The sequence below is a fragment of the Geotrypetes seraphini genome, chromosome 5 (genome assembly GCF_902459505.1).
Source record: "Geotrypetes seraphini chromosome 5, aGeoSer1.1, whole genome shotgun sequence".
NCBI classification, from domain to species: Eukaryota; Metazoa; Chordata; class Amphibia; order Gymnophiona; family Dermophiidae; genus Geotrypetes; species Geotrypetes seraphini.
In genome coordinates this window covers 161,408,885-161,435,296 of record NC_047088.1, presented here as the reverse complement: position 1 = coordinate 161,435,296, position 26,412 = coordinate 161,408,885, and the positions used below count along the sequence as shown (strand labels likewise).

At 41.6% G+C, this 26,412-nt stretch overlaps 1 protein-coding gene across 8 annotated transcripts in view; it reads right to left on the bottom strand.

The window, feature by feature from the left end:
- MAP2 (microtubule associated protein 2) overlaps positions 1 to 26,412 on the bottom strand; it is a 744,831-nt gene that overhangs the window by 61,431 nt on the left and 656,988 nt on the right. For 5 of the 8 annotated variants that reach the window (XM_033944576.1, XM_033944575.1, XM_033944569.1 and 2 more), the window contains one exon: positions 20,355 to 20,410. In XM_033944576.1, coding sequence (XP_033800467.1) covers positions 20,355 to 20,410 — 56 coding nt within the window. Of the gene's footprint in view, positions 1 to 7,454; positions 7,638 to 20,354; positions 20,411 to 26,412 lie in introns of all 8 variants that reach the window. The other 3 variants (XM_033944572.1, XM_033944573.1, XM_033944568.1) reach the window with 1 other exon arrangement.

Sequence of the window (26,412 nt, the reverse complement as noted above, 5' to 3'; positions counted from 1 at the left end):
GCATCTTATGGAGCGAAAAATACAGTAATCATGTATTTTTAATGAGTATAACTAATGGGCAGACTGGATAGACCGCTCAGGTCTTTATCTGCCCTCATTTACTATGTTACTTTATTGAAAACTCTGCCTGACCCACTCTTAGAATGGTTATTGTTACTCGTAAATCAAACATTTTAGAATGAGATTTATACTAGGCAAATGGGGAAGATTGTCCTATTCCTATTACTGAAAAATGCAACATTAGATAACCAGGAAAGTAATTACTGCCTAGTAGCATATTTACCTACTTTAACAAAATTAGAGAGGCAGTAGTGACTGATCAGTTAAAGGAATATCTGGATCCCCATCAATTATTAGATCCAAGGCAGTTTAGGTGTTGATCACAAGATAGCACGGAGATGGTTTTAGCCACTCTCCTTGCTGAAATGTGACTGCTTTTGGACAAGGTTATCTAGATTTTTCTGATAGTTAAATTTATCTGCTGCATTTGAGTTAGTCCATCATGACTGTTGAATAAGTTGGGAGGCTTTGGAGTCTCCAGAAATGTATGGACCTGGTTTAATGATTTTTAAAATATAGATCGGTCTATGTAAAATGGAAAAGAACATTCAAAAGAATGGAGTCTGGTGCAGGATGTACCACAGAGTTCTCCCCTTTCCTCCATCTTATTCAATGTGTACTCCAATAATTTAAAATTCATTATTTTTCAAATGCAAATGATATTGTTCTTATATTTCCTATGTGTTTGAATGAAGTTTTTGGTGCTATTTACATTTGGATGTCTATGAATAATCTTAAAATCAATCCTGATAAAATAAATATTTTGTGGGTTGGGAATTCTAGACAAACAATGCTTCAAGTAAATCCAAAATTAGCAGGAGTTGAAATGCTATTACAATCTAGTATTAAAATGCTGGGTATTATTCTTGATTCTAGGCTGTCTATGGACCTTTATGCAACCTGTATTGTTCAAAAATGTTTTTTCAAGCTGAAATTACTGAGATGATTGAAGCAATATCTTGAGGAGTATCAATTTCAGTGGATTTCCAATCTCTGGTTCTAGCCATAGTGGATTATTGTAATGTGATATTACATTATATTAGTATTTATGGACTGCTAATATGCCCTAGAAGAAGTTCAATGTGGTTTACAATTTAGAAGAGCCTGGTCATATCCAGGGATTACATTACTTCATTAGGGTCCATGACACCTTTAACTTGGTTTGTGTTTGTGTAAGTATATGATGATTATGGCATATGGTTTGGAGAGAAGACTGGCTGTATTTGGTGTTTTAGTCTTGATATTACAGTTTCTGGTATGGGTGACTCTTATCTGGTGTTGTAGGGAGCATGGTCATCTTTAGAGACAGGAGAGGTAGTTTGTGTTTTGTCTGGTTTCTGGTGGTTGTAGCCTGTTGTTTGTGTGTGTGTGTGTGTGGTGGTGGTGGGGAGGGTATGGTATTTTCCAAATAGATAGGTTTTAGGCCTTTACAAAAGTTTTGGTAGGAGGGGATGTTCCTTAGTTGTGCTGGTAAAGGATTCCACTATTTTTCTGCCAGGTATGGGAAGGTTGTAGAGCAGACGTGCCAAACTCTGGCCCATGAGCCAAATCTGGCCTGCGGTGTCATACAATTTGGCCTGCCAGCCAATTAAACATTTGCAATTAAGATGGCCCGCCAGGAGGACTAGGCAGACCCAAATGCCGACGACAGCCAGGAGAGTGCAGGCAATCACAAGTGGCAGTAGAGAGCGTCAGAAGCAAAGCATCACACAGCGTGGCAGCCGGAAGGCATCATCTGTAGATTCACGCGCCAAGGCCAAGGTGCGTGAATCTACAGCTGATGCCTTCCGGCAGGCAAATCTCGCAGCAACCATGCTGTGTGACGCTGTGCTCCGACGCTCTCTACTGCCACTCGTGGTCACCTGCACTCTCCTGGCTGCCGTCGCCGTTCAGGTCCGCCTAGTCCTCCTGGCTGCCTGCACTATTGAAGAGGTGAGTTCTGTCTCTATCTATGTTTATCAGTCACCCATCTAACTATAATATATACTGGAAGAAAAATATAAATCACACAGCTGAATTCCTAAAGCAAGAAAGCATAGCTGGAATGGTTTGTAAACACAGAATCCCTGGGATTTATCTGACTTTATCACCTCACTTCTGTCATTTACACTTCAGTGCACATTTGTGTTAAGCTGAGCTCATCCCAGGCACACAGTTTTGCATTCCTAAACCATCTACCTGACCAGAAAGTCAACTCAAGGTGGCTTTTAGTGTCAGCAATTGACTATTGCCGCAAAGTGATATCATTGAGAAGTGTTATCGATGTCCAGAGAGGGATGGAAGTGCTAAGTGTACATTTGAGGACCTGGATTGGCTACTGTTGGAAGGAGGATACTGGGCTTGATAGACCTTTGGTCTGTCCCAGTATGGCAGCTGTTATGTTCTTATGTCAGGAGAGGTTGTAACCCTATACTTCTACTAAGACTAAGGAGTGGTTTTATTAAGGTGCACATTTAGCGTGTGCTAAATCAGTTACTGTACCTTAATAAATGGACCCCTAAGTATCTTAATAAAAAATTTGGCCTGTGACTTAACCTATGGTTTAGATTTCAGCCCCTTATGTGATTGAGTTTGACACCCCTGTTGTAGAGTGAATAGTTTTCTATTTGATTCCTCTAGGATTTGGGAATCTTATTCTCATGTTTGCTAATCAGGTTATATTTTTCTTTGTGTGGTATTTCAATTACATTAACATGTAATCTGATGCTTCACCTTGGAAGTGTGCATAGTTTAAACATACACCTTGTTTTGCAGGGGAGCCAGTGTAGTTCGAGGTACAGGGGTGTCACTTCGTCATATTTGGTTGCTGAGAAAATAAGCCTGGCTGCTACATTTTGAATGGTTTGTAGCTTTTATCCATATATGTATTTTTTTGCATCCTACATAAAAGGCATTGGAATAATCTAGTTGGGATAATACCAGTGACTGAACCAAGATCTGAAAGTTTTCTTTGGCAAAGAAATGCCAGAGCCATCTCAGTTTTCTCAGTGTTGTGAATATTTTCTTGGTCAATGTTCACGTTTGTGCCTCCCAGGATAGGTTCTTGTTGAATATAATCTCTTGGATTCTCAGTTCAGATTCCAGTTTCAGTGGGGCATTATGCACTATTATTTGAGTGTCGTCGTAGGTGATTCTGGGTGGGCTTATCAGTACAAATTTGTTTTTTTCTTTTAGTTTCAGTTTCATGTTGTCAGACTAGTCAGCAACTAGATGAGTGACTTCCTCAAATAGGTGTCATTGTTGACGATACGTTGAAACTCTCATCTCAAAGTGTTGTGGTGGCGGTGGCTAAGAAAGCAAATAGAATGTTAGCAATCATCAGGAAAGAAATGGAAAACAAAGAAGAAAATGTTATATTGTCCTTGTATCACTTTATGGTACGGCTGCACCTCGAATACTGTGTGCAATTCTGGTAGCAGAATTAGAAAAGGTACAGAGAAGGGCAATGAAAATGATAAAAGGGATGGGGCGACTTCCCTTTAAAGAAAGGCTAAAGTGGCTAGGGCTCTTCAGTTTGGAGAAGAGATGGCTCAGGGGTGATATGAAAGATGTCTATAAAATACTGAGCGGAGTGGAAAGGGTCGCTGTGAATCACTAGTTTACACTTTCCCCAAAATAATTGGTCTAGGGGCATGCGATGAAGCTACTAAGTAGTAGATTTAAACCAAACCAAAGAAAATATTTCCTCACACAATGTGTAATTAAACTCTGGAATTCATTGCCAGAGAATGTAGTGAAATCAGTTAGCTTAGCAGGGTTTAAAAAAGGTTTGGACAATTTCCTAAAAGAGAAGTCCATAGGCCATTATTGAGATGGTTTGGGGAAATCCACTGCTTATTCCTAGGATAAGTAGCATAGAATCTGTTTTACTACTTGGGATCTATCTAGGTACTTGGGACCTGTGTTGACCACTGTTAGAAACAGGATACTGGGCTTGATTGACCTTCAGTCTGTCCCAGTATGGCAATTCTTATGTTATTTGTTGACCTCGTTTTCTTTCTTGTAGAAAGGAATGCATATTGTAATATCATCTGTGTAGGAGAAGTGAGGTCTTTCTTGTTTAAGAAGTGTCCTAGTTTTGACATCAGTACATGAAAAGTACTGGTGAGAGTAGTGAGCCATGGGGTACTCCAATTGAAGCTGACCACTCTTTCCAATCTTTCTCCATTTTATGCTGTATGTTCTGTTTGATAGGAATCCTTCTAGCCAAGTGTGCACTTTACTGCTTTCTCTTGGAAGTTTAGGATCAGTAAGAGGAACTGATGGTCTACCACATCATGAGGGACATAATCAAAACTTTAAAATGTCCAAAAACCTGACTAAGTCAGCACTTGGACGTCCTAATAGCAGGGATGTCCAAATGGCAATAAATCAAAACAAACTTTCTGGACATTCAGCAGCAATTCTAAGCTACTGTATATCCAGAGCTCAAAAGGACGTGTTGGGAGGTGTGTTATGGGTGGTAATCAGGCAGGCTTCCACCTGGACATCATGAAGCATAACTGAAGCTTTTCCAGGACATCCAAGGCAGAACGTACACACCGGGACTTAGACCAAAGTAAAACAGGTCTAAGTATCCCAAAGATGACCAAACTGACAAGATGACTACTGGAGGATTTAAGGCATGACCTCCCCTTACTCCCCCAGTGGTCAAAACCCCCCTCCCACCACCCAGAGATAGAGAAAAAACCAGCACATTGAGGGTTTGCCATCAGCTGATTGCGGCAGAGGAAACCCCATCAGCTGAGCCAGTTTTGAGGATTCCTGCCAGCTCAGCTGATAGGGATTCCTCTTGCCAGGATCAGCTGAGCCACAGAGCCCTCCCCCCCATATCCCCAGACCCCCACATCCCCCAACATTTTTGGAACCCCTGACATCCACACACTGTCCCTCACATTCCCCCCTCACATCCTCCAATATTGTTGGATGCCCTTCTACAAAGAATTCTTTGCCTCCCTAGATCTGACGTAGGCGTTTCTTCCTAATCCCATCTTCACAGATCATAAAAAATATCTGAGATTCCACGTTCTACAGTGTCACATCCAGCTTATGGCACTCATTTTTGGTTTGACCACAGCTCCCTATACCTTTTACCAAGGTTATGGTGATTTTGTACCAGCACACCTACACAGGAGGGAATTGTAGTATTTTTTTTATTTTTTGTTTTGTAGGAAAATTGGGCAGACATCTAATAGCACTGGGATTTGATGTATTTGGGTAGTTATCTTATTCACTGTTTCTGTGATTGGGCATTTCGTTTGTGGAGAGTCTTCTCTCTTTTTTTTATTTTGTGCTCTTTCCTAGCACTTCAATGCAGTTTGCTGTGTTTCCTTTGCTAGTGTCGGTTTTGATGTGGTCTACTTTTGCTTTGAAAAAGGTTGCCAGTTCATCTGCAGTTGGAGTAGTCATTATTTGGTTAATTCAGTTGGGTTAGCTAAGAACTGTTATTTTTTTTAAAAAAATTTCAAATCTGGCTTTCTTTTTCTGATTTGTTCAGAATAATACTAATGTTTGGATAGTTTTGTTTGGGTTTTGTAGTAGATATATGGGTTTGCCTAAAAAGCAATTCAAAATGCAGCAGCCAAATTGATCCTGGGTGGCAAACAATATATTTGATTCAGTTACACTGGTTACTTATTCAAGCCAGAATTAAAGTCTATATGCATATTTAAGGTATATGGTTTTTGCCCTAGCTACATGAAAAACTTTATAATAAATTCATACTACTGCAAGAAGCCTTCGTTTGTCAACTGAACTGAGATTGGTTAAACGATCTAAAGCAAGGCTGCCCAAGTCCGGTCCTCGAGATCTACTGGCAGGCCAGGTTTTCAGGATATCCACAATAAATATGCATGAGAGAGAGATTTGCATACCAAGAAGGCAGTGCAGGCAAATCTCTCTCATGCATATTCAATGTGGATATCCTGAAAACCTGGCCTGCCAGTAGATCTCGAGGACCGGACTTGGGCAGTCCTGATCTAAATAAAGCATTACGCGTGTTGAAGAGTATAGAACAGACACTAATTGGTAAAGAGACAGAACTTTGGCATTTTCTTCCAACCTCCATTAGAGATATTATGAGCTATATGTAATTTCACTATAGTTTGAAAACCTGACTTTTAAAAAAATACTTGATTGATCTTTATTGACTTAGGTTTTCCTGGCCTATATTTCCAGCGCCTACCTATGATGTGAATCACGCCTTCGCAGGCATTTTAGGCTGCCTACTGCCACTTCCGGAGTTACACTAAGCATCAATTTGCCACCTAAGTTGAGAAATTTCAACACACAAGTTCCTCAGAATGCCACACTAGATATTCATGTGGTAGCCGTCCTCATAGGAGCTTTTAAGTGTGTGAGTTTGTTGTTTTCTAACGTTTCATAAAGTGCAAGTGCTTCAATAAATAATTATCATTTTTGTTGTATTTTTAAATCGTTATCATTTTTGTTATATTTTTAAAGAATTACTGCAAAAGCAAATACTTAGCAGTAATTTGCAGTAATTTTTTAAAAATATAACAAAAATGATAACGATTTAAAAATACAACAAAAATGATAATTATTTATTGAAGCACTTGCACTTTATGAAACGTTAGAAAACAACAAACTCACACACTTAAAAGTTCCTATGAGGACGGCTACCACACGAATATCTAGTGTGGCATTCTGAGGAACTTGTGTGTTGAAATTTCTCAACTTAGGTGGCAAATTGATGCTTAGTGGGACTTTAGTATTGTTACTTTGGTGCACATTTTGATTTTGACTTCCGGAGTTAGCCATGCTCACAGGGTGTTGGCGGTCAAGGTGCCTATGGAGGCGTGATTCCAGTGCTGATTTTATAAGCACCAGTAGGCGCCTTGAAACTCAGTTTAAAATGTTGTTTCAATGGCATTTTTTTTTCTGAGTTTGGGTGCCTACTGGCTCCTATAATACCGGTGCCATTTAGAGAATCTGGGCCTTAGTGCCCAGTTTTTTGGCACCTATCTTTAAGCACCCTTTATAGAATTTGCTCCCAAAGCGTATACACATTTATTATATAAAAATATGTCTACTAATCACATACCTGTGCCCACCCTGTACAAATTATGCCTATGTACAGATCACATAAAATAATTCACAAACATTTTTGCACCTTGTTTTATGTGATATTTTTATAATAGTCTTTTTCCATGTACATAACCTAACCCCCCCCCCCCCAAAAAAAAAATGCTTTTTTGTAGCTACTTCATATAATTTTCTCCATTGTGACTGGGATGGAGGGTCCCATTTTAATATAATTTTCTATATGTATACAAGTGACTGTGTCTGTGTCAAATACATTGCACACTTGTCCCACAGCTTGAGACGTCACCAGGGTTCCTGCTCTCATCTATTTAATAGCTAAACTGCCTTACCTCAGATCTGCATTTTGAGTGACAGTAGTTGCTTCTGGGGCCCGCTGAAGAGGGCCGTATATAATAAAAGTCTCTATCAAGCAAAGCAGATGCTTTAACAACAGAGCAAGCTGAGCTGGGTCTCCTAGGTGGCATTGATATTGCCTTAGGTTTATTGCCAGGCATCTTTGAAAAGGCGGAGTTCTAGTCATGAGAAAACAAACAGAAGCGTAAGCTGAAGCTGATCTACAACAAGAAAGAATATATTGAAACAGCAGGGGTGGAAAGAAAGGCTATTTACTAGCGAGCTGTCTACCTTACTGTTTTAGAAACTCTTGAGTCTCAAACTCAGGCCCTCGAGAGCTACAGAGGGTCCAGTTTTCAGACTATTCGGAGTGAATATTAATAACATGCATTTACATACAATGGCTGAAATCTAGTGGACATATTTTTTGAATTATCTCGATAGTCAGTTCTGTTTACATCTCTTGAGGGCTAGAATTGGAGACCTCTGAAACAGTAACCATATACCTCATGCCAGCAGTGCATAAATCCAGTCCTTTAAAGGCTCAATGAATATTCATGACATACATTTGGTCTTACCGACAAGCTAATTTGCAAGGCTTGCATACTAGATCAGGTTATGGCCTTTGAGGACTGGAAATAGGCATCCCTGCTTTGTACTCTAACTCCAGGCCAATAGGCACAATTGATTTTTCATGCTAAACAGTTGTGTTTCTATTTAGAAAACTGAGTTACAGGTTGCAAAATGCTTCCAGTTAAGAGATAAAAAAGGATTTAGATACAGTATATCTATCTATTTGTAAGTTTTCAGTACAATGAAATTAACTGCATGTTTACTTAAATAGGACACCTATTTACTAAGCTGATTTATTATGCTTCCTATAGCCCACAACTATCTTTTCCAGGTTCTATGTGAGTAACAATTAAGATAACTTAAACATTACCACAGAAGTACAGCAAAACCTTCGCAAATCATATACTAATGCACAGCAATCACAAAATACCTTATTAAAAGCCTAAGATTAGTACTTATCAACTAGAAAAAAACCCTTCCAAAATAAAAATCTTTTTAAAGCTTTTTCTTAAAAAAAAACCCCCATAATGATGCATCCTTCTTATCTCAAACAGCAGTGAATTCTATACCACAAAGGAAGATGAAAGGAACGTCTTTGTTTTAACCTTATACGATGATGGACAACTTAGCAACCCCTAGTTTTTGAGACAATGTCTCTCAACTCCTGATAATAACTGAACTGAAGAAATTAAATAAGGAAGAACATAACCATATAACATCTTAAATATAAATATGCAAACTTTAAATTGCACCCTTGCTGCTACTGGCAGCCAATATAAATCAATAAGCAATGGAGTAACTCTTGCACATTTCTGTCCTGAAAACCTTAATCTGGCCACTATAGTTTGAATTTTCCGCAATTTCTTAAAAACACCGTTGAAGCATCCAAGATAGACCACGTTACAGTAGTCCATTTGTGAAAGTAATAAAAAGTTTTCAAGTTTTAAGTTTCAAATTTTATTAGGATTTTATATACTGCCTATCAAGGTTATCTAAGCAGTTTTACAATCAGGTACTCAAGCATTTTCCCTATGTGTCCCGGTGGGCTCACAATCTATCTAACGTACCTAGGGCTATGGAGAATTAAGTGATTTGCCCAGGATCACAAGGAGCAGCGCGGGGTTTGAACCCAAAACCCCAAGGTGCTGAGGCTGTAGCTTCAACCACTGCGCCACACACTCCTAAAAGTGCATTCAAAATATTTTCTAATTGCTCTTGACTTCCTTAATAGCAAAAATGTGGGTTTTATTCAAATGTTCCATGGATTGTCTATCTGAATGTCCCAAAATCCAAGCTGAAAAATCCATCACATATCAGTATTAATAAAAATTAAAGTTATCAGCATTTCCTATTAAGAGGAATTTAGTCTTACCTCTAGTCATTTATAACCTGTGTGATATTAACCAGGCATCTATCAAATCCAAGCTCTCTTGTATTTTAGCTATAAAGCAGTCATGATCTCTAAAATATTGACATTATTGTGATAAACAGAAACAAGAAGAGGCAATGATTTGCAATTATGTGGTCTGTTTGTTATAGGTCATCAGCATATATAAAAGAATCCACCCCTAGCTGGTCCAAGGGAATGCATTATACTGTAATATTAAACAGAATAGGTAAAAGCAGGGAAAATGAGGGGCCCCCACAAATGTCACCTCCATGGTTTGGCAATAGCACATCCTGCATCTGTACTCTGTACTGTCTATTTCGTACTGTCTATCTCGTACGAAGAGAGACTGAACAAATTGCAGCTCTATACTCTCGAGGAGTGTAGGGAGAGGGGAGACATGATTGAGACATTTAAGTACATCACGGGACAGGTTGAGGTGGAAGATGATATCTTTCTTCTCAAAGGACCCTCGAACACAAGAGGACATCTGCTCAAACTCAGGGGAGGGAAGTTTCGTGGAGACGTCAGGAAGTACTTCTTCACGGAACGAGTGATAGAGCATTGGAACAAGCTTCCAGTACAGGTGATCGAGGCCCGCAGTATCCCAGACTTCAAGAATAAATGGGATACCTATGTGGGATCACTGCGAGAGTCCTACCAATGAATAGGGTCGCTAGGATATAGACTTAATAGAGCAGGTCAGTAGAGTTAAGGGGGCCAGTAGACTTAAAAGGGGGTCAATGGTATAGGCAGACTTGATGGGCTGTAGCCCTTATCTGCCGTCATCTTTCTATGTTTCTATGTTTCTATTTCCCCCAAAACATAAAACCAAACCAATACCTTGCCTGAAATTCCTAGATCACTAAAAATGGATTACCAGGACAACGTGACCTACCAAATCAAATGCACCAGATAAATAAAATTGCATAATAAGTTTCCTGACCCATACTCAGCAAAGATTTACCTCAGTTTATAAATGCTCCCAACATTGTTTCAGTACTAACATCTTTCCTGATCCCTGACTGAGCAGAATGTAATATATCAAAATGATTCAAATATAATTCTGTTTGGCTACCCAGCACTCCAATATTTTAATAAACAGAGGGATGGAGGCTACTGGTCTAAGGTTTAACAAGCTAATGTGCATTATTAGTCAACTAACGCATATCAGTTGGCACTAACATGCACTAATTTGTGTTAACTCAGTTTTAAAATTTAGGCCAATTGAGGTTAATGAGTTGCACTAGATGCAAATGTATGCAAAGCAGCTCATTTTCAATGTTCTCCTTAATTTTTTGCTGGCCCGTGTGTTTGTTTTTTTTTAAATGCTTTAAAATGCTGGTCTACATTTAAGGTGCCTATGTTAAAAAAAGATGCGATTCTGGACACGGCACTGGCTGGTGATTGACATGTGGCGGGCACCTGTTTGCAGGTGCGCCACTTCGAGAATCATAACATAACATAACTTTATTCTTCTATACCGCCATAACCAAATGATTTCTAGGCGGTTTACACTGAAGAAGGCTGGACAATCAGCGAAATACAAATAGTTAAAAATACAACAGTTACTTAGATATACTCAAAATAGAGTTTTGCTAACAATAGTACCCACATTTAAGAAATAAATTTGTCAAACAGCGCTGACTTAATTTCTTTACGAAATGCACCATAAAAAAACATAGCCCTCAGTGTAATTCTATAAAGAGCACTGTGAGATAAGTTTCCTTTATAGAATAGCACCTAGTGGGGATTCATGTGCCCAACTTTGGGAACAAGAACATACACCAGCTGAAACTTGCCCCCTCTTTTACTAAACTAAACTAAACTAAACCATTAGGTTTGTATACCTAGGCATCATCTTAGACTCCTCTCTCTCCTTCAACGATCACCTCAACTCCCTAGTAAAAAAATGCTTCTTTAGCCTCCATATGTTAAGAAAAGTAAGATCTTGTTTTCATCATTCTCATTTCGCCATCCTCGTCCAATCCACCATCCTCTCTAGACTAGACTACTGCAACTCCATCTATATAAGCCCTCTTTTACTAAGGTGTGCTAAACCGATAAGCACGCGCTAATCGAATTAGCACGCACTAAACGCTAATGCATCCATAGACTAAGATGCACGCATTAGCATTTAGTGCACGCTAAATCAATTAGCGCCTGCTAATTGGTTAGCACACCTTAGTAAGGGCCTTGGTGTCTCAGGAAGGCAATTTCTAGCAATTTCTAAACATGAAGCACTGCTTTAGTGGTGGAAATGTCGGTGAACATTACTTCCCCTATGGTATCTATCAAAAGTTTATACTTAGCTGTGGACATGGAGAAAAGCCAGGTAACCTGTAATATATTCCTAATCTATATCGGAGGGTTTTCTACCCCAGATTAAAAATTATATTGATTAGTATCTTGAAAGACTGTAACCCTCAACCAGCATCAATGATAGAAACATGACGGCCGATAAAGGCCAAATGGCCCATCCAGCCTTTCCATCCACAGCATCCACCATCTCCTATTCTCCCTAAGAGATCTTGCGTGCCTGTCCCATGCTTTCTTAAATTCAGACTGTCTCTGTCTCCACCACCTCTACTGGGAGGCTACTCCACACATCTACTACCTTTCCTGTAACAAAGTATTTACTTAGATTACTCCTGAGGCTATCACCTCTTAACCTCTCATATGCCCTCTCACTCTGAAGCAGTGGCGTACCAAGGGAGGGGGGGGGGGGCGGTCCGCCTCGGGTGCGCGCCCCAAGGGGGTGCACAGTCGGCGTTGCTCAGCTTCTGGCCAGCTCCCCTGCTGAAAGCCGCAGGCATCCGCTCCTTGTGCGATCTGCTGCTGTGTCGGAAGCGTTCTCTCTGATGGCACAACATCAGAGAGAAGGCTTCTGATGCAGCCATGGATCGGTGAGGTGTAGACACCTGCGGCTTTCAGCAGGGGAACCGGCCAGACATGCTGGGCAGGGAAGGGGGAAGGGTAGAAATGCTGCACAGAGAAGGGGGAGGGTAGAAATGCTGCACAGGGAAGGGGGGAGGGTAGAAATACTGCACTGGCAAGGGGGGGGGTTAGAAATACTGCACAGGCAAGAGGGGAGAAATGTTGCAAAGGCAAGGGGGAAGAAATGCTGCAAAGGCAAGGGGGGAGACATGCTGCTGCTGCACAGGGAAGGGGGAGGGTAGAAATACTGCACAAGGGGGAGAAATTCTGCAAAGGCAAGGGGGGAGACATGCTGCTGCTGCACAGGGAAGGGGGGAGAAATGCTGCACAGGGAAGAGGGAGAGAAATGCTACTGCTGAACAGGCAAGGGGAGAAGAAATGCTTCTGCTGAACAGGGAAGGGGGAAGAGAAATGCTGCTGCTGCAGCACACAATTGGGGAGAGAGAGGAAAGGAGGGAGTAGGAAGACAAGGGAAAGGAACCAGAGATGCCAAGTCCATGGGAGAGAGGGAAAGGAAAAAAGGAAAGGAGATACCAAACCATGGAGGGGGAGGAAGAGATGTCATGGCATGAGGGAAGGGAAGGAGATAGAGATACCACACCATGGTGTAGAATGGGAAGGAAGGAAAGAAAGGAGAAGAGAAAGAGAGAGATACCAAAGAATAGGGGAGGGGTGGAGACAGAAAAATGGAGAGAGGGTGAAGCTGAAATGAATCATGTGCAAAGGAGAAAAGGGACCCCAGATAGTTTATTGAAGGGATATAGAAAGAGGGAGGATACGATATGGAAGATAGTAGATGGAAGGGGCAGTGAGAGTGTGGGCAGTAGATGGAAGGGGTAGAGAGAGGGCAGAAGCTTGGTGGAAGGGGCAGATGTTGCATGGAAGGGAGAGAGGACAAACGCTATATAAAAAGAAGAGAGCAAAGAGAAGATGATTAAAGCAGAAATGACAAAAGGTAGAAAGGTTTTTTTGTTGCTTTACTTAGAATCAAGTAGTATTGTAACTGTATTGATAAAAGTTTATAAACAGGAAATGGAAATAAGACAATTTTTTGGACTAAACCCCTTTCCTCAGGACAGGATACCATAATAGCAGTATATTGTACTGTTCTGAAAAAAGATTTGGCCTCTGAAAGCTAATTGAAAAATGGATTAGTCCAATAAAATGGTATTTTCTTATTTCTCATTATTTGTTTTATTTTTATTTGTTAATTGTTAATTTGAAAAGTGGTGATTGTTATGTATCAGTTTTTTCAAATTTACATCTACTGTCTTTATATTTTGCACAGTATTAGGGGACATGTGTCATGCATTGTATGCAGAGTCTGGTTTCTTGGCAGTTCAGTTTAACTTTTGTCTACATATTTCTATTTTTAGTTTGTGATTATTCCATATTGGGCGAGGGTGTATCTCTGTTTTGTGTGTATGAAAAGGACATAGTTTTCAGTTGGCATTGACTACAGGATCAATTGACTGTGTGGGATCTGGCTTGTTTAGTTTTACAATCTATGTGTTAGTGTTCTAGTGCTCACTGCAGTGTTTAAGATGCTGACTTTTCCTAGGTACACTCTTATTGTGTGATATGTGGATTGTTACTAAAAATCATATTTTTGATATAGATGGGGGGGGTTTCAAAAAATGATGGGCCCCGGGTGTCACGTATGCTAGGTACGCCACTGCTCTGAAGTCTCCTTTCAATTGAAAGAGACTCTTGCTTCATGCATATTTATGCTAACTACTATTTCAAGGTCAATTTAAAGATTTTAATAACTATGAAAATACAACACGCTATTTAAACTTCTTTAGAAAGAAAATAAAGAGGTGGGTCCTAATTTAATATGGAAGAGTTATGAACTCAATGGATCCAGTATTCAGAAAATGCTGAGCTCCTAAATTAGCCTCCTAAATTTACACCTTATTTAGTAGAATCTGTAATTAGGGGGGAAATCAATAATTAGGGGGGGGAATTCTAAAACCGGTACCCAAACGTAGGCGCTGGTATCGGCATCTAACTTAATTGAAGAATGCTGTTAGAATGGCAAAAAAAAAAAAAAAAATGGCACCGGAATCATGCCTATGTAGGCGCTATAGGCCACTGAATGTCAAAGTAGGTGTGGCCAATGCCAAAAGTGGCATTAGGCGGCCTAAAGTGCCTACGGAAAACCCTGGCTTAAATTTCCGGTGCCTATCTTTCCCACGGGTGCAATTATGAAGCCAGTGCCAATGTGTGATTGACCCACGATCAGCGGCTGCTTTTAAGGCGGCCGCTGATATCGGCACCGGTTACAGAATATGACCCTAGGAACATAACTTTTCAGTTGAAAATTCATCTCAATTTTGGAGCTTAAAAGTTTTATGCTCATAAATTTAGGCTGGTTGTTCATTAATTTGCCTAGATTTATGAGCCTAATTTATGAGGCTAGTGCTGAAAATTAGTGCTCAGCTAACTTCTTTTGAATGCCTGAAATCCGAACCTGTTGCCACACACTTTTTATTCTCCTAAATTTAAGAGTTTAGTGAAATTTTAAGTAAAAATTTTTAGAGGGACCAATTTATGAACACAACTCTCAAAGGGATCCTTTAACTAAGGTGTAGAAATGAGTTTAGGAATAAAATGGGCTTCTTGGCAGTTCGTGCAAGTTAATCATTAGCATGTACTAAATCCATTAATGTACCTTATTAAAAGGAACTCAAAGTTAGGAGCATAAATCCTTTGAATATTAGGCCTACATTGCCAAATTCTATCCCTTGATACTAGGCTGACAAGTCAAATTTATGCTTGCTGCAGTATATAAGAAAACCTGAGATCCTAAAGCACAGCAAGTTCTGAGTAATTTTAACAATAATCTGGCATGTAAGTCTTGCTGGCAGTTCCCTTATTCTTTCCTGTGTTCTTCAATGAGTTAAGTTCATAAAGCATTAGTTGATGTTCTAACTTTTGATCCCCCCAAAAGTGTGTTGCTAATGCCCTTGCCCACATAAAAAAAGTGTTTGTTTGTTGATAAAGCCAACGTTTTTGCGGTGTGCTTTAAATAAATCTTTATAATACAATTAATCAATACAATACAATTTTTTTTTATATACCACCAATACCGCTTCGAAGTTCACAGCAGTTCACAAACAATAAAGCAATCAAATATTAAGTGCTTAGAAAAATATCCCTAACTGTCCCATAGGCTCATAATCTGACTAAAGCACCTATACGAACAATTTCTTACATACTAAGGGCTCCTTTTATCAAGGCATGCTACGGGGGTTAGCACGTCGGACATTTCATCACGCGCTAACCCCCGCGGCAAGCCAAAATACTAACGCCTCGTCAATGGAGGTGTTAGCGACTAGCGCGGTAGGTGGTTTAACGCGCGGTATACCGCGCTAAACCCCTACCGCGCCTTGATAAAAGGACCCCTAAGTTGCGATAGCATTTTTAGCACACACACAAGATTAGCACGTGCTATAGCACGCGCTAGCTGAAAAATTGCCGCCTGCTTAAAAGGAAGCAGTAGCGGCTAGCTAGCTCTATAACCGCTAGCGCACCTTTGTAAAAGGAGCCCTAAGAGTACAAAAAAAAGAAGACCTAAAGATAAAACAAAATTAAAAAATTAAACTAAAACCAAGGAGTAGTTAAAGTTAAATACAAATATGATCCTGTCAGGATTAAACTACCCGAGATTTGAATAGATCAGTTTGTAGCAATCAACCTTACCTGAGAAATTAACAAATTAAAATAAAAACAAGAAATAATCACTGAGCATCAGAACAGTCAAAGTGGTAGAGCTGGTATGTTTAAACACTGTTGCAGGCCAAGCAAGCTCTTCTGCATTCGATTCAGGAGCATATGACAGTTAGGTAAGGTCTAGGGAGGTGAGGCAGATGATTACCATCAAGTAGCTGCTCACGCATATCTCACTGATCACCATCGGACGACTGCTCCCTCATTGGCAGCACTTGTTGAGCCATCCTCTCTCCAGAAGCACAGCCACCGCGCTCACTCTGATGCACAGTTACCGTGCTCAATCGCCCCGACAAGCCGTTTACCCAGTTGTAGCCAGTGTCGTACCATGGGCAGGATGGGGGGGGGGGGAGAGGACCGCCCTCGATGCATGGGCAGGATGGGGGGTGTACAGACGGCCGGGTCCGGAACCTCCTGGGACCTGCACCTCAGCACGGCTGCTGGTCCACCTCCGCAGCCAAGAAAAAGGCTAAAAAGCTGGCGGGAGCAGCAAAAGCACCCTTTAAGTAACGCCCTCTCGAATCTGGCTCTATCTTGCCCCCTTCATGATGCCATTATTCTCAGCCATTGGTCTCCAGTGGGGCTGATGTCAAGGGACCGGCGTTCTCGGCCAGATGAGTCCCATGCAGGGGAAGGGTTGGAATGTTGCTCGTAACAGTTAAAATAGGTCCTTTACCAGCCAAAGTGGTGAAGATGTTCGGCAGAAGCCAGGCACTAAAATGCCTGGTTTTGTCTTCCTGGAATGCATGCTAAAAACCAGAGTAACTTATAGTAGAGTTCGACAGCTGCCATGTAATCGCAGTAACATTGTCCTCCCCTCCTCTTCCTACCAAAGGGGCGAGACAGGTGCAATAGGGAAAATTGTGAAACTCTGAGCAGTTCTTTCACTTTAAAAGTTTTTTTGTTCTTATTGTGGGTGCATATGCATATTTTGCAAATTAATTTTATTCCTTTAACTGATACATTCAAGAAATATTCCAAGTAAAAGGAAAAGCAAATGCATTTTTGATCTGTTCTTAATCGTTCGACCAAGTCTGGGGTGAAAAAGAAGGCAGATCTGTACAATCTGTGTTGACACTGCTACTTGGTTATTTTGCTTGCAGAAAACAGCGTTTGGTTATTATTGTTAGAGCAATTCTCCCTCTTTTTTTTTCCTATGTCTAGAAAGAGATAATTTCATTCTTGTGCAGAGCCATATAAGTCCAGCCTGATTCAGTGGCGTACCAAGGGGGAGGGGGTGGTCAAAAAAGGATGGGCGGGGGGGGGGGGATATAAAAAAATGATGGGCCCCAGGTGTCACATACCCTAGGTACGATAGAGTAAACACTTTCAACACTGAATGTGAAGATGCCCAAAAATGTAAGACAGGAACAGTATAGACCTAACTCAATCCAAAAAATGAAGGAAAAAGCCTCAAAAAGGGCCCTCTCACCTCACCAAAATGGCTCAAAGAGGTGGTCAAGCGTTCACCTCACTGGCAAAAAACCTTCATTATGTGATAAAATCTTATGCTGTGTACCGATCAGTGAAGATAAGTGGAATAATTCCTCTATTATTTAATTTTCGTTGGCACATTACAGCACAGAATAAGACTTTATCACATAATGAAGGTTTTTTGCCAGTGAGGTGAACGCTCGACCACCTCTTTGAGCCGTTTTGGTGAGGTGGGAGGGCCTTTTCTGAGGCTTTTTCCTTCATTTTTTGGATTGAGTTAGGTCTATGCCGTTCCTGTCTTACATTTTTGGACATCTTCACATTCAGTGTTGAAAGTGTTTACTTTATCATACATTGGTTTTTCATCACATCTGGGTTACCAGCGACATACCCTAGGTACGCCACTGGTGGTAGCCTTCAATGTTCAGGTTTACTGGGGTGGAGTCAGATTTCATCAAACACAGTTTTAAGATAAACAGCACAGCTTTGTTTAAAGGAAAATTGGTGTGCATGATTTAAATATTCATGTGTGTTTTTTTTACAGACCTGTGATGATACAGACTGTTTTGGGTACCTTGCGGTATTAAGGTCTGTTTTCCTCCACTGTTTATGTATTTATGATTTTTTTTGTTTGAGTGGCTGGTTCCTCCAATACTCCAATACTTATTTATTATTTTTTTTTTTGTAATAATTTTTATTGAGAAAGCAGTCAAAGACAAACAACAAGGCCCAAACTGAGGACCAAAATACTAGTACAGAAGAAGAGTAAATCGCGGGTAGATACAAAGCCGTACAACAGGAGAGGTGCAATCGAAACAATCGCTAGGAATAAATACACCAATACTTATTAACAGCATGTTTTTCATTTGTGAATTTTGAAGCTGCTCTTACCACATATCACACCAGTCAAGTCTTGTAGTAAGGGAACAAGTGGATTCATTTTTTACTCCATCAAAAATTTAAAAGACTCGATGAAGTTAAAACCAAGAGGAGGAAATATTTTTTCGCTCAGAGAATAGTTAAGCTGTGGAACGCGTTGCCAGAACTATGGTAAGAGCGGTTAATGTAGCTGGTTTTAAGAAAGGTTTGAACAATTTCCTGGAACAAAAAGTCCATAGTCTGTTATTGAGACAGACATAGGGGAAGCCACTGCTTGCCTTGGATCGGTAGCGTGGATTGCGGCTATTTTGGGGGTTTTGCCAGGTTCTAGCGATCGGGATTGGCCACCTTGAAGACAAGCTACTGGGCTAGATGAAACATTGATCTGATTATGTTTGACATCTATCAAACACATGCAATTTATTGCCAGATAATCAAGCTATGATGATTTTGAGGCACAAGGCAGTTGAAGCATATTCCACTGCTAATTAAAACTTTCCTGGGATACTGTACTGTAGTGGTTGCCAGGCTGACAACGAGGGAAATTTGCTGTTTGTTGTGATCTTGGGCACATCACTCAACCCTCCAAGAACCCAAATGTAACTCACCGTTTGTGCTACTGCAGCAAAATAATAAAATAAATCCAAATACATAATGTCAGAGTCTGTATTTTGTACGGACCATTGTCAAAGGTTCTGACAAAGATCAGCATAGAAACACTGCAGCTCTCTTAAGAGCTTGTTTTTATCTTATAAGCCTTTTACTAATGTGTTTGAGCATGACAGTTAGCATCGTCTACCACTGTAGGAGGTAAGAAATGAATTTTAGAATGAGGATGGGTTGTGGATGGAGACTGGACAAAGCTGCACCTTGCAGTTAGTGTGTGGAAATTGACCCTGCACTCCGTCGGTAAGTGACTGGTGCAGATGTATTGCTGCTTCCTAAAATACATGGCAAAAGGAGCTTTTTTCCTCTCTGGCAGCTGCATGGGAAAATGCTAAACTTCATCCTCAACCATTAATGTTTGCAACTAACACATGACGACTAGGAGCTTTTACTGCCTTTAGGGCTTTCATAACATGTAACCAGTTGCATTTTCCTAAAATTAAACGAAAACCTAGCACCAATGATAATCATGAGAATGTTAACAAAGGAACTCTGAAATTCTGTAGTTTTATATGACCGATTAAAAAAAATATACAGTTTCAAAAAAGAAGATCAAGGTTTATTAAAAATTTGCCTATCAATAGGCAGCCAGAAACGGAATGGGATGATTCATTGCGACCAGTTCAGTGAGATTAAATAGCGATGATGAACCATCTCATTTGGGGAGGCTGGGCTTTAGGCAGCAAGCCATGTGACTCCAGTGGCAGCTTCTCCAGCCCCCGCTTGCTTCCTGGTACCTGGCTCCCTCCCTGGTACCTGGATCCGACAGCAGTTTCTCCAGCCCCAGCCCCCTCCCTGGTACCTGCAAGCTGTATGATGAGACAGCTCCATTGTCAGCTTCCCCAGCCCCCTCCCTAGTACCTGGGTTCCAGCAGCTCTGGCGGCAGTTTATCCAGCCCAAGCTCCCTCCCCCATACCTGAGCTCCAGTGGCTCCAGCAGCAGCTTCTCCCCGTTAGCTATCGCCACCTGCTTCCCAGCCTCGCCCTGCGGCCTGCTGCTCCAGGGCTGCCGTAAGGAGGGGGGTGTGGGACATCGCTCCCCCAAATGCTGATTAAGATTCATCGTGGCCAGTTCATTGTGCTGAAATGGCCGTGCTGAACTGGCCACAATGGAACGGCCATGTTCAATTGACCCGCCAGAAATAGAGATGGGATGTAGGAAGTAAATGAAGCCCAAGGTCTTACCATTCCAGGCAACTGAGTCATCAAAACAAATGAAAAAAATGCATGAGGGGTAGTTTTGAGACCTTCAAACTACATAAGACATATTAAAGGAGATTCTACTCACTGTGATTTTGTCCTTGGTTTGCTTGAACGCGTTGGAAACATGGGCTGATTCACCCGCTGTAAGGCATGAAAAAAGAAAACATTAAAACCATTTATCTGCATTTCTTTACACATTCTGTCTGGACCTTTATGTATTTATTTTTATTCAATTTATTTTTAGTCCATCAAGGCAGACATTCCAACAAGCTTTACGGTATTCAGCATGCCATTCTCTTAGGAAGGGATAAATTAGAGAGTAAAATGGATCAGGGCAAGAAAGGAGGCACATTTACTTCCTTGTTTGCATATATTACTTGTTCTTTTCAGAAGCCACTCTAAAATCATTGTAAACTCAAACAATGACTTATCATTGCTTATATATACATTGTTTCTATAGTTAATGCATGGAGTCTTGTCCAATTTAATATAGAAAGAGAAAGAAAATATAAGACAAAAGAATCAACTGGACGATTTGGCATTCAAGCACTACATTTTACCCATACCCAGCATTGAGTCTACCATTTCTGTTACTGCTGTATGTATCATTGTAATCATACAGACTATTTTTGTCTCCAATTGGATATTTAATGGACGGTACTTTCCAACGGTTATAGGTTCAGCTGTGAAAGAAGAGAATGGGGCTACCATTGGTGACTCACCCGAGAGCAGAACAACGCCATTATTGGAGCAAAAAATCTTGATCATGGCCTCACTGCCTTGTAGTTGGGTACTCTGCTTCGTAAAATTGCTTCTTTGCAAATAAGTGTATAGTGAGGTTCCCTCCGACCAAAACAAAACTGAATGGTTTTGTTTTCCAAGTTTTCCTTTAGCTGATGATGCTACTGACATTCAGACTGTGATGTCACAATCACAATGCTGCTAAATCCCTCAGCCAATCAGACAGTACCATGTACTGCAAGGCAGGGGAGGGCACAGATCCAGATGATTAAATTATACAGCTAGATGTGCACTATTTGCTTTTAAAAAAGCCAACAACAACAAAAAAATTTGAACAGGATAGAATCAAGGAAGTTTGCATTTCCAAAAGAAGGGCTCTATATTATGGTGTTAACAGGTTTCTCTTTATTATAACAATAATTTTACATCTGCCCAGGCATGTTAGGAGCTGAAGAAGACACCTATTTTATAAAGACATATAGGCATTTATATGTCTTTATAAAATATGAAGGGTAAACCAGCAGTAATCATGGCTAGATTGATGCTGTTGACATTTAAACCTACTCAAAAGCAGGCATAAATATTAGCATGTAAAGTACACGTATAAATCATGACTCTGCCCCAACTACACACCAGAAGACACATATGTGGCATACATAAAAATTATGTTCTTGGTATCACACAGTGGTATAACAAGGGGGGGGGCGTCTGCCACGGACACCGTCTTGGTGAGGACGCAGGTACCCGTCCTTTCTGCCCCCCCTACTGCCACATGTGCGTGCCGCTTCCCTTCCCCCATACCTCTGTAACATTGCAACCCCCATCCTGCTGTCACGCCAGCATCGGCTCTTCCTCTGACATCACTTCCAGGAGCTGTGCCTGGAAGTGATGTCAGAGGAAGAGCTGACGTTGGCGCGACAGCAGCTTGGGGGTTTGCTGCTGGCGCCAGGAAGGTTATAGAGGTACGGGGGAAGGGCAGCGGCACATGTGTGGAAGGAGAGGGAAGGGAAGCTGCAAGTGGAGGTGAAGTGGGGGTGGTGAAGAAGGCAGAGGAAGGGTGCCACCACCCTGGGTGCTTCTCACCGTCGCTACAGCACTGGTACCACACGTACCTTTACATGCATATCACCTGAGATGCTTTTATATGCGTGGGGAAGTGTGTTTTATGCCTTCAACTGAAAAGGTAGACTTCAGTCCTGGTTCAGGATCTACCCATCCTGTATAAGTGAACATATGTAATCCATGAGCACTGTAGCTTTACAGACACATTGGCCACTTTAGTTTTTTTCTTTTTAATATTTTGGGTAGTTTGGCATTCAATGAGACACAATACAATTGAAGGCTGCAAGGGGTTTGAGCACATCACACCCTTCCTGCAAAACCCACACTAGCTACCAGTACCTTATAGGGTTAAATTTAAAACTTTGGCCCTCTTCTATTAAACTGCGCTAGCAGTTTTTAGCGCGGTGAGCCATGCTGAATGGCCTGTGCTGCTCCCGACGATCGCAAAGTTCCTATGAGCGTCGGGAGCAGCGCAGGCCATTCAGCGCGGCTCTCTGTGCTAAAAACCGCTAGCGCAGTTTAATAGAAGAGGGGGGTTTATGTTTGATTTTCAATGTCCTCAGACAAAATGGGCCAGAAAACTTAAAGCAGTGTCCCGCATATTTTTTGATGCCACGGCACATTAAATATATAAGCAGAAGAGACACACATTTAGCCCCCTCTTTTACTAAGCCCGAAAGCTCAGGCCAACGCAGTAAATGCTCTTACGTCCACAGGACTTGAATGGGCATTGGAGCATTTGCCGCACAGCACTTGGCTGCACGGCGTAGTAAAAGGGGCGGTTAGTAAATACTGCAAAGAAACTAATAGAAAAGCAATTTGGAGACCTCAAATCAGGCGAACACCCTCAGATTTGAATTTCCAACAGTCTGCTTTGGCGGAGAGGGGCTCAGTAATTTCACTCTTGCTCCTTTACACTAGAAACCAGGCAATACTGAACCTGGTACTCACCAATGGAGACAGCGTCACAGAAGTATCGGTAGGCGATACGCTGGCCTCTAGCGACCATAACATGATATGGCTTAACCTCAAGTGGGGTTTCTCTAGATCAAATACAGTGACGAGAGTCCTCAACTTTAGAGGCACAGACTTCGAACGCATGGGAGATTTTGTCCATCGGGAGCTGCAAAACCAAGCACAAACTGACAATGTGGAGAATATGTGGTCGACTCTGAAATCCACCCTGCATGAAGCAACAAATCGCTACGCAAAAACGGTCAGCAAAAGTCGGAGAAACAAAAGACCCCAGTGGTTCAGTACTGAAATTTCGGACCTCATTAAGGAGAAGAAAAAAGCATTTATTGCCTACAAACATTTAGGAAAGCAGGAGGTAAAAGAAGACTATCAGGACAGGTCTAAAGCTGTCAAGAAGGCAGTCAGAGAGGCCAAGCTCCGAATAGAGGAGAATCTAGCACGGAACATTAAGAAAGGGGATAAATCCGTCTTTAGGTATATTAGTGACAGGAAAAGAAACAAAGATGGGATAGAACGACTCAGGAAATCGGACGGGAATTATGCAGAATCGGATTCCACTAAGGCCGAACTACTAAATGAATACTTCTGTTCGGTTTTCACCTGTGAGGAGCCGGGATCCGGTCCACTTTTATGGACAAGGGAAAGCCAGAATGACCCGTTTCAAGACTTCAAGTTTACGCCCAGTAGCGTCTACTGCGAACTTTCAAGACTCAAAGTAAACAAAGCCATGGGACCAGACAACCTACACCCCAGGGTGCTCAGAGAGCTGAGGGAAGTCCTGGCGGAACCATTATCTGTGCTCTTCAATCTCTCCCTAAGCACGGGAAGAGTCCCCTTGGACTGGAAAACAGCTAACGTTATTCCACTCCACAAAAAGGGCTGCAGGACAGAGACGGCGAATTACAGACCGGTAAGTCTCACATCCATAGTATGCAAACTCATGGAAACACTGATCAAACAGAAACTTGATACAATCCTGGATGAAGAAGATCTACGTGATCCCCATCAACATGGATTTACCAAAGGCAGGTCCTGCCAATCAAATCTGATTAGCTTCTTCGATTGGGTAACAAGACAACTGGATGCCGGGGAGTCCCTGGACGTAGTGTATTTGGACTTTAGCAAAGCTTTTGACAGCGTCCCACACCGTAGGTTATTGAACAAGTTGAAATCGCTGGGATTAGGGGAAACACTAGCTGCATGGGTTAAGGATTGGCTGAGCGGTAGACTTCAGAGAGTGATGGTAAATGGTACCCCATCCAAAACATCGAATGTGATCAGTGGAGTACCACAGGGCTCGGTCTTGGGTCCAATCCTATTCAACATATTCATAAGTGATATGACCCAAGGGATCAGAGGAAAAATATCATTGTTCGCCGACGACGCCAAACTGTGCAACATAGTAGGTAAAAGCACTATGCCTGACAATATGACACAGGACCTACTACTATTAGAACAATGGTCATCGACTTGGCAGCTTAACTTCAATGCTAAAAAATGCAAAGTGATGCACCTGGGTAAAAGAAATCTGTGCAGGACTTACACGTTAAATGGTGAGACCTTAGTTAGGACCACGGAAGAACGGGATTTAGGAGTAATCATTAGTGATGACATGAAAACTGCCAATCAGGTGGAAAAGGCTTCCTCTAAGGCAAGGCAAATGATGGGTTGTATCCGTAGAGGTTTTATCAGCAGGATGCCAGAGGTCATAATGCCACTGTACAGATCCATGGTGAGACCTCATTTGGAATATTGTGTTCAATTCTGGAGACCACATTACCGGAAAGATGTGCTGAGAATGGAGTCTGTTCAGCGGCTGGCCACCAGGATGGTCTCGGGGCTCAAAGATCTTCCGTATGAAGTAAGGCTGAATAAATTGCAGCTGTACTCACTTGAAGAACGAAGAGAGAGAGGGGACATGATCGAGACATTTAAATATATCACGGGTCGTATCGAGGTGGAAGAGGATATCTTCCGTCTTATAGGACCTTCTTCCACCAGAGGGCATCCGCTGAAAATCAGGGGAGGGAAATTTCATGGAGACTCCAGAAAGTATTTCTTCACTGAGAGGGTGGTCGATCATTGGAATGAACTCCCACGGCAGGTGATTGAGGCCAACAGCGTATCAGATTTCAAAAATAAATGGGATATTCATGTGGGATCTCTAATGAGGTAAGGGCAGGGGGTGGTGAGCTAAATCAAAGAGAAGGGTCAATAGAGTGGGCAGACTTGATGGGCTTTGGCCCTTTTCTGCCGTCATTTTTCTATGTTTCTATGTTTCATATTCAGTGGTAACACTTCATTCAAACTACAATACTTCTTGAGGGCCTCTCCCCAGCAGTGGCAGACCTCGGCCAGGTACCATGAATTATGGCTCGCTTCAGAAACAAGTTAAAAGGTATCTGACAAACTAAATTCTTTTTTTGCGTCTGTCTTTACGAAGGAGGACACCACAACAATACCAGAAGTAGTGAAAGTGTTCAAAGGAGTAATAGAGGACAGCCTCACCACAGTAGAGGTGGACTTGGACCAGATATACTACCAGATTGACAAACTTAAAGGTGACAGATCCCCTGGACCTGATGGAATTCACCCGAGAGTCTTAAAAGAGCTGAAGGTTGAAATCGGAGAGCTATTGCAAAAACTTGCCAAACTGTCAATTAGAACTGGTCAGATACCGGACGATTGGAAGATAGCGAATGTCACTCCAATTTTCAAAAAAGGATCAAGAGGAAAACCGGGCAACTACAGACCAGTGAGTCTCACGTCTGTCCCGGGAAAGATGGTTGAAGCACTGATTAAAGATAGCATAGTCCGGCACTTGGACACACACGACCTGATGGGAGCCAGTCAACATGGCTTCAGGGAAGGGAAATCATGCTTGACGAATTTACTTCAATTTTTTGAAACCGTGAACAAACATATTGATAATGGAGAACCGGTGGACATAATATACTCGGACTTCCAAAAAGTGTTCGACAAAGTTCCACATGAAAGATTTCTCAGGAAACTACAAAGCCATGGAATAGAGGGAGATATACTAAGATGGATAGGCAAATGGCTAGAGAACAGAAAACAGAGAGTGGGTATAAATGGGAAGCTCTCGGACTGGGAGAAAGTGACTAGCGGTGTACCCCAGGGCTAAGTACTTGGGCCCATCTTAATTAATATTTTCATCAATGACCTAGAAGGAACATCCAGTGGGATCATCAAGTTTGCTGACGACACAAAGCTATGTCGGGCAATCTGATCGCAGAAGGATAGCGAGGTACTCCAGAGTGACTTGTGTCAGTTAGAGAAATGGGCGGAGAAATGGCAGATGAAGTTTAATGTGGAAAAGTGCAAAGTAATGCATTTAGGCAGTA